The sequence below is a fragment of the Staurois parvus genome, unplaced genomic scaffold (genome assembly GCF_062004578.1).
Source record: "Staurois parvus isolate SC_StPar_1 unplaced genomic scaffold, SC_StPar_1.0 ptg000471l, whole genome shotgun sequence".
In the NCBI taxonomy this organism is placed as follows: Eukaryota; Metazoa; Chordata; class Amphibia; order Anura; family Ranidae; genus Staurois; species Staurois parvus.
The window spans coordinates 2,035,001-2,048,376 of record NW_028318267.1 but is presented as its reverse complement, the minus strand read 5'-3'; the positions used below and the strand labels follow the sequence as shown (position 1 = coordinate 2,048,376).

At 44.9% G+C, this 13,376-nt stretch overlaps 1 protein-coding gene across 1 annotated transcript in view; it reads left to right on the top strand.

Moving 5' to 3' along the window:
- Window positions 1-13,376, top strand: part of KIF5C (kinesin family member 5C) — a 107,473-nt gene that overhangs the window by 41,832 nt on the left and 52,265 nt on the right. The window contains exons 8-11 of the mRNA XM_089689371.1: window positions 5,280-5,404; window positions 7,289-7,393; window positions 11,170-11,318; window positions 11,400-11,548. Of these exons, the coding sequence (XP_089545497.1) occupies window positions 5,280-5,404; window positions 7,289-7,393; window positions 11,170-11,318; window positions 11,400-11,548 (528 nt within the window). The remainder of the gene's footprint in view (window positions 1-5,279; window positions 5,405-7,288; window positions 7,394-11,169; window positions 11,319-11,399; window positions 11,549-13,376) is intronic.

Here is a 13,376-nt window from a genome sequence, read left to right as displayed (position 1 = left end):
CCCTGCCTTCACTATATCTGGTCTCCCCGGGCCCTGCCTTCACTATATCTGGTCTCCCCGGGCCCTGCCTTCACTATATCTGGTCTCCCCGGGCCCTGCCTTCACTATATCTGGTCTCCCCGGGCCCTGCCTTCACTATATCTGGTCTCCCCGGGCCCTGCCTTCACTATATCTGGTCTCCCCGGGCCCTGCCTTCACTATATCTGGTCTCCCCGGGCCCTGCCTTCACTATATCTGGTCTCCCCGGGCCCTGCCTTCACTATATCTGGTCTCCCCGGGCCCTGCCTTCACTATATCTGGTCTCCCCGGGCCCTGCCTTCACTATATCTGGTCTCCCCGGGCCCTGCCTTCACTATATCTGGTCTCCCCGGGCCCTGCCTTCACTATATCTGGTCTCCCCGGGCCCTGCCTTCACTATATCTGGTCTCCCCGGGCCCTGCCTTCACTATATCTGGTCTCCCCGGGCCCTGCCTTCACTATATCTGGTCTCCCGCAGTACACAGAGCATGGAAATGTAATTATTTTAGTAAATATAAACTTCTAAATACCTTTTCTCATCAGCAGTATATAGCAGTCTTGTGACTTCTATCAGTGTCCAGTTGAGCACTGGTTAAAGCTTGTAGGAGGAGTTTTCACTCTCCCCTGACTGTCCTATGAGGCTGCATAACCCCTGACCCTCTGTCTGGACAGTGCTGATTGGCCCTGCGGTGATCACATGAACCCTCCCAAGGGAAAAAAAAAAACTCTAGCAATACACACCAAACTAAGCATGTGCAGCTTGCGCCCAGGGCTCCGATCTATTAGCAGACAGATTGGGGACTGTGGAAGAAGAGAGGATCAGAGAAGACTGGATCAAATATCCTTTTTACACAATGCAGGGGATTAACCCCTTAGGTTCCACAGTGAGTATAACAAGCATGCTTTACTGCATATACAGACTGATTTTACTGTTGTGGGTTTAGTAACACTTTAAAGGTAAAAAAAAGCCTTCCAGATCTGTTTTATACATTGCAAGGATTGTAGTAAATTTATTGCAGATGCTTACCTGCTTCTGGCCTGAAGATACTGAGACATGACATTCCAGTAACATCTCACCTTGGGCCGCTTTGTGTAATCACTCTTGTCAGTCCTAGTGGTGTACTCAGAAATACCACAACCCAACATTTATGTAGATATATGGCTGAATCATCCCTAAAGAGGCTCACTGCTGCAAACCTCAAGCAGAAGGCAGGTCTGCAACAAGCAATATACCATGAAGATCATCCTCATGTTTTAGATCACACACAAAGGGCAGCATGGTGTTTATGGGGCTCCCATCTGAGAATTCTTTTTATTTCTTGTACCTGTAGGCTTTGTGTGTGTGTAGTAATATGGCACCAGGAGGAGGATGTCAGCACCCCTTGCAGTATGCGCACACTTTTTATTTCCACAGCATCTTGGTACCCCAATAGTCCTGGGGTGCTCTGCTACAGCATCAGCCACTGAATTTTGCATGGTTGTGCTGTGGCCTGCCCTGTCCTGCTTTTCTCTCTTGGCTACAAAGTGTCGCTTGAAGCTGGTCATACTCAGAGCAAATTTTGCCTGGTGCCTGATGAATTGGCCAGGATTCACTGTCTGTGGGTAGTCCTGTCTGCCGCCTCCTGGAGAAAACAGGGCAGAAAATTGTCAGCTGAACAGCGCCTGCATCCAATCAGATTCTAGCACTGTTTGGGCATTTTGACAACTGGTGTCTCCGGCTGTTTGGCATACAACAGCCTTAGCAGACGATTGATCAATGTGCGCTGTGAAGCAGGAATGGATGAATCTAAGATTTTGAAGACAATGTTAAGCATAGATGGAGGACCCTGTTGGGTCTCATTTACACCTGAGTATTTTTTGTGTTTTAGGTGAGGTGCGTTTTAAAGTCCTGCGTGCCACACCTTTTTTTGACGCTTTTTTTTTTTTTTTTTTTCATCAAAACATGCATTCTATTGAGTTCAATGGCAGTGTGCCTAAATCACATATAAAATGCAACGCCCCTCACCGATGAGCCAGCCCTTAGATTTTACTGTTAATTGCAGATAGAGGATCTTAGATTTTGCAGGCTGCATTAAAGGTGTGTGGCCAACAGGAAGACAAGATGAAGCTGTTCACTTTGCAAGGAATCTTCCCAACCTAGAGAATGTGGTGAAAATTCACTTTAATATCCAATCATGTGCAAGGAAAATAATAATGGGGCAGCACAGTGGCTAAATGGTTAGCACTTCAATCTGGCAGTACTAGGGTCGTTGGTTTGAATCGCAACCATCGCACCACCTGCCTGGAGTTTGCATGTTCTCCCTGTGCCTGTGTGGGTTTCCTCCAGGTACTCTGGTTTCCTTCCACACTCCAAAGACATGCTGGTAGGTTAATTTGATCCTGTCTAAATTGGCCCTAGTATGTGTATGAATGTGAGTTAGGGAACTTAGACTGTACACCCCTTGAGGGTCAGGGACTGATGTGAATGTATAATATATGTGTGTGTGTACAGTGAAGGAAATAAGTATTTGATCCCCTGCTGATTTTGAATGCCCACTCACAAAGAAATGATCAGTCTAAAAATAGAATGGTAGATGTATTGTAGCACTGAGAGACAGATTAGAAACAGTCAAAAGAAATTCATGTCTAACAAATTATGCATGGATTTGCATGTTCATGAGGGAAATAAGTATTTGATCCCCCATCATTCAGCAGGATTTCTGGCTATCAGGTGTCTTTCATACAGGTAACAAGCTGAGATTAGAAGCCGTCTCTTAAAGGGAGTGCTGCTAATCTCATTTTGTTACCTGTATAAAAGACACCTGTCCACAGGAGCAATCAAACAATCAGACTCCAAACTCTCCACCATGGCAAAGACCAAGGAACTGTCCAAGGATGTCAGGGACAAGATTGTAGACCTACACAAGGCTAGACTGGGCTACCAAACTATCACCAAGCACGTGAGGATCTTATCAATGATCTCCAGGCAGCTGGGACCACAGTCACCAAGAAAAGAAGTGGTAACACACTACGCCGACAAGGACTGAAATCCTGCAGTGCCCACAAGGTCCCTCTGCTCAAGAAAGCACATGTCCAGGCCAGTCTGAAGTTTGCCACTGAACATCTGAATGATGCAGAGGAGGACAGGTTGAAAGTGTTATGGTCAGATGAGACCAAAATCTAGCTGTTTGGCATCAACTCAACTTGCCATGTTTGGAGGAGGAATGCTGCCTCTGACCCCAAGAACACCATCCCAACTGTCAAACATGGTGGTGGAAACATTCTGCTTTGGGGGTGTTTTTCTGCTAAGGGGACAGGACAACTGCACCGCATCAAAGGGGACAATAGACAGGGCAATGTACTGTCAAATCTTGGGTGAGAACCTTCTTCCCTCAGCTAGGGCATTGAAAATGGGTCGTGGATGGGTGTTCCAGCATAACAATAACCCAAAACACACGGCCAAGGCAACAAAGGAGTGGCTCAAGAAGAAGCACATTAAGGTCCTAGAGTGGCCTAGCCAGTCTCCAGACCTTAATCCGATTGAAAATCTGTGGGGGGAGCTGAAAGTTTGAGTTGCCAATTGTCAGCCACCAAACCTTAATGACTTGGAGAGGATCTGCCAAGAGGAGTGGGCCCAAAATCCCTCCTGAGACGTGTGCAAACCTGGTGGCCAACTACAGGAAACGTCTGAGCTCTGTGATTGCCAACAAGGGATTTGCCATCAAGTACTAAGTCATGTTTTGTGAAGGGGATCAAATACTTATTTCCCTCATTAACATGTAAATCAGTACATCATTTGTTAGACATGCATTTCTTTTGAATATTTTGTTTCTACTCTGTCTCTGTGTTACAATACAGCTACCATTCGATTTTTAGACTGATCATTTCTTTGTGAGTGGGCAAACATTCAAAATCAGCAGGGGATCAAATACTTATTTCCTTCACTATATATATATATATATATATATATATTATAAATTACACACACATATAATGTATGTGTGTGTGTGTGTAAATTGATAGTGCTGTATAAGTACCTAAAAAAAAAAAAAAATAAAATTAAAAACCCCCCACATTTTTGTTTGCACACAATTGGATGATAGCAGTCAGCAGAGCTTCACCCCGTATTTTTGGTGTACCATAATGTGAAAGGTACTTGCATTATCATCCAGCTGCTGATAACTACATTTATCTCATCTTACAGGTTTGTTTTGAAAGTAAATTTGATGGGACTTTTGCATGCCTCCCTATTTGAGTAATCCATATTAAATCCAAAGATCAGGCAGCACAGTGGCTAAATGGTTAGCACTTCCGTCTGGCAGTATTAGGGTTGTTGGTTCAAATCCCAACCACGGCACCACCTGCCTGGAGTTTGCATGTTCTCCCTGTGCCTTTTGTGGGTTTCCTCCGGATGCTCCGGTTTCCTCCCATACTCCAAAGGCATGCTGGTAGGTTGATTGACTCCTGTCTAAACTGGCCCCAATATGTATATGTATGAATGTGAGTTGGGGACCTTAGATTGTACGCCCCTTGAGGGTTAGGGACTGATGTGAATGTGCAATATATATATGTAAAGTGCTGTGTAAATTGACGGTGCTATATAAGTACCTGAAATAAATAAATAAAAATAAATAAATAAAATGATATTGCTGCACTCAGTTCCTGCTTAACAACGGTTGAGATAAGAGAGGAGCCACACAGGGAGTGCATTGTTTTCAATCGGTTGGCTGACTGAGGCTTGCTTTGTAAAGCAGGAAGCACACTGTATGTGTACTGAGCAAATTCAGCTCCCCTTCTGTATTCACAGTCACAAATTATATATAAATGCTTTAAAAACATTAATAAAATTATTTACATCAGTACAAAGCCGGCCATAGATGATGCGATTTTCTTTCCTGCAACCACAGCCAGTGTTTGATGGCAGAATCCTTCCCGCAGTGCTAATGTGTTCTGCCAGTATGGGGGGGGGGGGGGTGCGGAGAGCCGTCCCTCCCGACAAGACACAGTGATTCCTGCTAGTAGCTATAGTCGCTGGCAATAATCGCATGTAAATATCGGATGTGCTGATTGTACCCAGGTTGTTTGATGGATTGTACCCAAGTCAATCAGCCTTGCCCATAGGTGTTTGAATCTCGGCTTGCCCCTGCTCAATTGGCCGAGACTTGAACCATCTGTAGCCATTTTTAATTTTACATTATAGCTGAACACTAAAATGACTTTTTATTCATCTTTTTTGGGTTTTGTCTCCATCTAATATGAATCCATTTTGCTGTTCTATGCAGACATGAATGAACACAGTTCCAGAAGTCACAGTATTTTTTTAATCAATATAAAACAAGAGAATATTGAGACTGAAAAGAAGCTTTGTGGGAAATTGTACCTTGTAGATCTGGCAGGAAGTGAAAAGGTGAGAACATTTGTTTGCTCTGCTTTGGAAATTCTACTTGTTAGGGTTTGATTGGGTATTGTATTGTACTCCTTTCACAAAATTCATTTCTGAGCTTTGTTCTCCCATCCCCTACTGGAGAATCCACTACATGTACTGTATGTTTTGCTTTATTTGTTTGTATACTACAGAATACCCCCTATACATTTGTTATAGAGAACAGGAAAAGGGATGGGTTCTGTAGTCCTGTCCTAGGAGGAAAAGCCTGCTGCTCCATAGATGCAGCACAGTGGTGGTCACCCTAGGACAGGAAATGTTAATGGCTGGATCACTAGGTTAGAATAAAAGAAAACTAATGCAGCCACCACTTCTAAGGCCTGCAATATATCCATTTTTTGTTCTTGGATTTACTTGTACTATTTCTAAGCTGGCCTTGCGTCCAGTTTTTTTTTTCTCTTTCTCAAAATGTTCACTTGATTTTTTAATAGTTAATTGGTTCAAATTGACTGTTTTTGTCCATAGTGGCGAAAAACAAACAAGATAAGAAGCAGGATACACACACACACACACACACACACACACACACACTCACTATATTGCCAGAAGTAATAGGACACTGGCCTTTACGCACACATGAACTTTATTGGCATCCCAGTCTTAGTCCGAAGAGTTCAATATTGAGTTGGCCCCGCCCTTTGCAGCTATAACAGCTTCAACTCTTCTGGGAAGGCTGTTCACAAGGTTTAGGAGTGTCTATGGAAATGTTTGACCATTCTTCCAGAAGAGCATTTGTGAGGTCAGGCACTGATGTCGGATGAGAAGGCCTGGCTTGTAGTCTCCACTCTAATTCATCCCAAAGGTGTTCTATCGGGTTGAGGTCAGGACTCTGTGCAGGCCAGTCCAGTTCCTCCACCACAAACTCGCTCATCCATGTCTTTATGGACCTTGCTTTGTGCACTGGTGCGCAGTCATGTTGGAACAGGAAGGGGTCATCCCCAAACTGTTCCCACAACTCTTCCCACAAAGTTGGGAGCATGAAATTGTCCGAAATGTCTTGGTATGCTGACGCCTTAAGAGTTCCCTTTGCTGGAACTAGGGGGCCAAACCCAACCCCTAAAAAAACAACCCCACACCATAATCCCCCCTCCACCAAACTTAACACTTGGCACAATGCAGTCAGGCAAGTACAGTTCTCCTGGAAACCGCCAAATCCAGACATGTCCATCAGATTGCCAGACAGAGAAATGTTATTGGTCAATCCAGAGAACACGTCTCCACTGCTCTAGAGTCCAGTGGCGGCATGCTTTACACCACTGCACCCGTCGCTTTGTATTGCACTTGGTGATGTAAGGCTTGGATGCAGCTGCTCGGCCATGGAAACCCATTCCAGAAAGCTCTCTACGCACTGTTGCTGTGCTAATCTGAAGACCACATGAAGTTTGGAGGTCTTTAGCTATTGACTCTGCAGACAGTTGGCGACTTCTGCGCACTGTGCACTTCAGCATGCGCTGACCCCGCTCGGTCATTTTACGTGGCCTGCCACTTCGTAGCTGAGTTTCTGTTGTTCCCAGTTGCTTCCACTTTGTTATAATACCACTAACAGTTGACCGTGGAATATTTAGTAGCAACGAAATTTCATGGATGGACTTATTGCACAGAGGACAACCTATCACGGTACCACACTTGAAATCACTGAGCTCCTGAGAGCGACCCATTCTTTCACAAATGTTTGTAGAAGCAGTCGGCAACAGGTGTATAAAATCATCACCTAGGCATGCAATGGAGGTGATTGGAACACCTGAATCCAATGATTTGGAGGGGGGTCCCTTGTGTGTGTGTTTAAACTGATCACCATTGATGACCTGTGTCTGTACATTTCTGCTGATTCTTTCATGTTTCCATCAGGTCAGCAAAACTGGAGCTGAGGGAGCAGTTCTGGATGAAGCAAAAAACATCAATAAGTCTTTATCAGCCTTGGGCAATGTAATCTCAGCCTTGGCTGAGGGAACGGTGAGTAACCCGAAACTGCCGCCTAGTTATTGGTGTGATAAATCTCTCCAGAAGATCCCAGTGAAAGTCTTTCTCATATTCAATCACCAGCCGTTCAGATCTGGTTGTAGTAATGGTCATGATTTCTGTGCTGGTATTGGATGATTTCTGATGATTTCTTTCTCTGAATTGGTAATCCTTTTATACCTGTTTTTAAGCTCGACACACATGGTACAATCTTATTGGTAGACCTAAAGGAGATTGTACAAGAAGTATGTAGTGCAAGGGCCTGCCTGGTTGTAAAACTGATTGGGTAGTTCACGTACATTCTATATTACAAGTTTTGGTAGGTCTAAAGCAAATTGTACAATCTTATTGTAACATGTATGTTGAGCTTTAGATGGAACTAATGGAGTTTAACCACTTCCTGTCTGGACACTTTTACCCCCTTCCTGTCCAGGGCAATTTTCAGCTTTCAGTGCTATCACACTTTTAATGACAATTGTGCGGTCATACAACACTGTACCCATATGAATTTTTTACCATTTTTTGAGACAGATAAAGCTTTATTTTGGTGGTATTTATTCACCGCTGGGATTTTTATTTTTTTTGCTATGTAAATGAAAGTCCAAAAATTTGGGAAAAAAGTGTTTTTTCTTATAAAATTTTGCAAATAAATAATCTTTCATCATAAATCTTGGCCAAAATGTATTCAGTTATCTTTTTAGTAAAAAAAAAGCCAAATTAGTTTATAACCAAAAATTTTAATTTTTAAACTTTTTTTTTTTTTTTTTTTTTTTATACATACTGTCACCCTAGCAGTACAGTGTCACCATGGTGACACTGTACTACTTGTGGTGGGTGATGAAGATTTTTTTTTTTTTTTACAGTGATTGCTTTTACACCCATATAGGATGTAAAGCAATCATTTCTCTTTCTCTCTGTCTGCATTCTTGCAGCCATTGAGAAATACTGAGTGAGCTGTGATTGGTCACAGCTTGTCACATGGTACAAGGCTGTTGTGAATAGCCTTGTACCATGTGACCTCTGTGATCATTCACAGATTTCACAAGTAGTAAGCAATGATGTCACAAGTGACATCTTGCTTACTACTTTGCATGTGATCACTGATTGGCCTATCAGTGATCACATGATCGGGACCTCGTACATAGGTCCCGTCCGATGATCGGTGTTTCACTGTGTCCGAAGGACACAGCGGGCACCGTATCGCAATGCTGCGTGCACAGCTAGAAATGGCGGGTGCCGTTTATGAGCGGCAACCCGCCCCTGGAGTTCCACCGTCCTGACGTTTATAAACAGCAGGTGGACGGCAAGTGGTTAAGGAGAAAGTTTGGGTTTGATTTATATTTGAGCTCCAGCCTTCGGGCTGCTTCACTCGATATGCTGACTCTTAAACGCAGATGTAGCATTAATAGGATGCGTTTGACTTGAATTTGACTCCCAAATGCCTTATGCGTGGTTTTTGGCACGTTTGAACTGCAGTACAAATGCCTTTTTTTTATTTTTATTTATTTATTTATTTTTTTGCTTTTCCAGCACGTTACCATAGACTTAAATGGAAGGAGTTGAAATGCTTCCGCTCCTTCAAGCTCAACATGAAGCTTCAATTTTGAAGTGAAGCAATGCAACGCTAACAATTCACTTCAATGATAACACTGTGACCAGCACTGTGTGATGTCCATATTACAGGCGTTCGATGCCTGTGAGAACAGGGCCTTAATCTGGCCATACATACTATTGAACCAGCTGATTTTCAGTCCATGTGTACCTAGCATTACTCTTTGGGGGTCTATAAAAAATTAACTTTGTGAATGTCTTTATTTTCTCTATTGGTAGAATGTTCAACTCTTCTGGTTAAAGGTTCTTAAGGCTAGTTTCTCTTAGAATTGAACTTTATGCTCACCCCATGAATGGAAACTGGCATTTCACACACATTCACAAGATTTCCTGATATTTTTATAAATGGACCCCTTTTATTTTCCATCCCAGAATGACCCTTAAAGTGGTTAAAACACCATATACCCAGTGAGGTGACTGATCTCAGGTGACTCAGAGATGAAACCAATCCTCCTACATAAGTTGTACCGGTTTATCTACAGCCATCTGTCCCCTGCATCCTTTCAAAGTGCAGGATCTACTAAGGATCTCTCATCTATGAAAAGCAGGGGGTGGGAAGCTGAAGTTGCATCAGTGAGGAGAACTCTGAGAGCTGATTGGAGGGAAAGGACACACCCCATTCACTCAGCTCACAGGAACAGAGCTGAGGCTTTCAATCTGCTGGAGGTCCCTCCCCTTGTCACCTTTTTTCTCTTGGTGTCAGGAACACTCATCAGAAGAGACTCCTGCTGGTAGCAGAGGAAGGAGGCAGGAGGCAGCAAATAGAAATGACACTTGATAGTCTAGATCAGGGATACTGACGGAGGTCAGGTTGGTAACATTTTTCTTCCTGCAGAGGTCTGAACTTCATTTTTCTTCTATTGCTCAGGTCTTTCACAATTCAGCCCCTAAGTAATGTCCTCAGTCCCCCCTTTCCCATCACAGCCCCCTGTACATCACAACTCCTTCATGTTAGAGCCCCCCCCAAAACTATAGCCCCGCTTACATCACAGCCCCCCTTCACATCACAGTCCCTCCTTGACATTACAGTCCCCCTTGCAATCACAACCCCCCACATCAGTTTCCCACCTGCTGACATCACAGACCCTTCATATGACAGCTCCCTCCTCTCACATCACAGCTCCCCCTCTAACATCACAGTTCCCCCAATCACAGCTCTCCTTCTCACATCACAGCCCCCCCAGTATCACAGATCCCCCCCCCTCTGACATCACAACCCCTTCCCCCTACCGTAACTCAACATTGTGGAGGGCGGGAGGAATGGCAGGGTGGACTTCTGTTCTGCATGTACTCCCAGGCACTGGCATCGTCGCCACTGCTGTTGAAGTCCCAGCAGGGAAGAGGGCAGGAGGTATGGAAGGAAGGACTCCTCTTCTGAATGTACCAACTTACCGCCGCCGCTAACCGCAGGGAGGAGGGCAGGAGGCACAGAAGATCTCCACTGAGCTTGTGAGCTGCCCAACGCTTGTCAAAAGGGGGAGTGACCCTAATATAACAGGTTGTCTCCCCTCCCCCGCTCCCTCTGTAGACCTGTAGTGCCTCCTTCTCTCCTCCCTGCTCTGAGTTCAGTGGCGGCAGCAGCAAGCCGGTACATTCAGGAGGAGTTCTTCCTTCCATTCCTCCCGCCCTCTTCCCTGCTGTGACTTCAACAGCGGCAACTACAGTGGTGGCAGGCAAGTGCATACAGAATAGGAGTCCACCCTGCCATTCCTCCCGATTTTCAAACCGCTGCAGTGGCGTGAGAAGAGAAGTCCACTCAGGCTGCTAAGTGGTGTGGCCGCGGTCCGGACAGGACTGTCACCCGGTCCGTATTCGGACCACGGTCCACCATCTAGTGATGCCTGGTCTAGATTGAGACAAGCATACACTATAGAGGAATATGCTTTTGTAATTTTTCCTTTTAAAGTGGTTGTAAATCTCAGACCTGAAAAATCAACAAAGGATGCCATTGGTGTCCTCATTCTCAAAAACCCTTTTTGGTCTATTTTTGCTTCCCCAGCCATTGACCTACAGCAAGAATGCAGCTAGTGAAGTCAGAGTACAGTCAGAATTCCTGATCTATAATTGGGAGTAAAAGGAATGATTTTATGCATTGTGTGTATGTATGCAGGTGTGTATATATGGAAGTATAATATAATTTTTTATTTATTTATTTTTAGAAATCCCATGTCCCATACAGGGACAGCAAAATGACCAGGATACTCCAGGACTCCCTCGGTGGAAACTGTCGAACAACTATCATTATCTGCTGCTCTCCATCCATCTTCAATGAGGCTGAGACAAAGTCCACCCTTATGTTTGGCCAGCGGTAAGCAATCTTGCTCTTGACCTTGCTGAGACCCTTGATGTCTCCAGAATCCATCTTGGTTTTACTTTTATTTGATTGCAGAGCCAAGACCATTAAGAACACCGTATCGGTCAATCTGGAGCTCACTGCTGAGGAGTGGAAGAAGAAATATGAAAAAGAGAAGGATAAAAACAAAACCCTCAAGAATATCATTCAGCACCTGGAGATAGAGTTAAACAGATGGAGGAGTGGTAAGGAAATGACTTCATAAATGATGATCTTATCACTTGAAGAACATCCTTCATGGAGCAGAATAAGTAGAGACTCCCTGGCAGGGCCACTTTTTCCAAATCTTCATTTGTAAGGAGAAATCTTGACCTGCCTTCTGGGTTCGATCTGTTTGGCTGCTTGATTGGTCAGGCCACAATGTTGTCACTCCTGCCCATGTGCACAGAATTCGCATCAAATTGCCATAAATGTACATTGCGCTGTGCATACAGGGCTCAGTGTACATTACCACTAATGGGCAGAGAAATGCGTTTTTGACAGAAAAGACCTGTAGCACATGTGTCAAACACAAGGTCGTGGGCCAACTGCAGCCTGCCAGGCCACTTCATGGGGCCCTTGCAATTCTCCTGCAGCTGTGGCACACCCTTTGTTTCCACCCTCATGTGTCTCAGCAGTGGGCAGCAGAGAGGGGGACAGAACTCCTACAGATCCTGCACCTCTCTGTGCAGCCACAGCACTTCTTCCTCTCCTCCTCTGACCAGCATTCAGCAGACTCTGGCAGCTGACTGTAGCCCACCACTGGTCCTCCTCCAGACCCTGTACTTTCTGCTTCCCAGCTCTAACCCCAGCTTCTTCCTGGCAGCAATGTAAAGGGGTACGCTGTGATATAAGGGGGGTGGGGGCTCCTGACATGTGATATGCAGGGGTGCTTTGGACATTCAATCGTACAGATACAACTGGCCGATAGAAAATAGGATGGGAGCTGGAGAGACATTCAGTCTCACCTGCTCTTGTGTAGTGGTTTTATAGGTGCCACACGCCTATTTAATCAGAAAAAAAGCAAAAACCTTAAGAAAAATTATTGGGGCTTTTCAAGGCACCATACCATATGAAAGTATAGAAATGCACAACATGAAAACACTAGATAAAATAGAACATGTTTTTATTATTTTAATGCAAAAAAAAAAAAAACACAAGTGGTAAAGACAACAGCCAAAATAGGCACATACATAATAAAGCTGTCCGCACCTGTGGTAGTGAGCCCTTGTAGATAGTCAACTAGCTGGTGGGTTTCGAGGTCGGCTGAGATAGCTGTGTGTTTTGTTTTTTTCTTTTGGGATGGGGGTGGTGAGGTCGGGGGGGGGGGGTCGTATTTCGAGGTCGGCTGAGATAGATTTTCTTTTGGGATGGGGGTGGTGAGGTCGGCTAACATGGGTTTTTTTTTTTTTTGAGGTAAGGCGGGGGTGGTGAGGTCGGGGTGGATTTTGAGGTCAGCTGAGAGGGGTTTTTTTTTTGTTTGTTTTTTTGGCGGGGTTGGGGGGAGTAGGGAGGGGGGTAGGTTTCGAGGTCGGCTGACATAGTTTTTCCCCAGGGCACGGAGTCTAAGCCCCAGCCTGCTTCTTCACCAGAGCCTCTGAGGGGATGGACTTGCAGCAAGATGGGACCAGGTTGTGGCCCCCGGGTACGCCCAGCTGAGGATGAGGAGATCTCTCGCAGGAGCAGAGTACAATGGGAGGAGACAAACGGAAATCCGATAGACTAGCCAAGGTCAGGACGGGCGGAAAACAAGCATAGTCAGTGAACGAAGCTGGGGTCAGTACACGAGTAGTCAATGCAGGATACAGGAGATAGCAACACACAGGAGCTCAGACAACTAGGAAGTTGCTCAGGCAAAGTGGCCTAGACTGAGCATGTCTTATATAGACAGGCAAACAAGGAAGTGGGCCAGGAAGTGATGGAAGGGAAGGAAATAAAACCCAGAGAACTGCAGACAACGCCCATAGGTGAGCAGACACACATGTGAAAGGGACCAGGAACAGCACTGGAGCAAGGAGGTAAGAATACACAAAG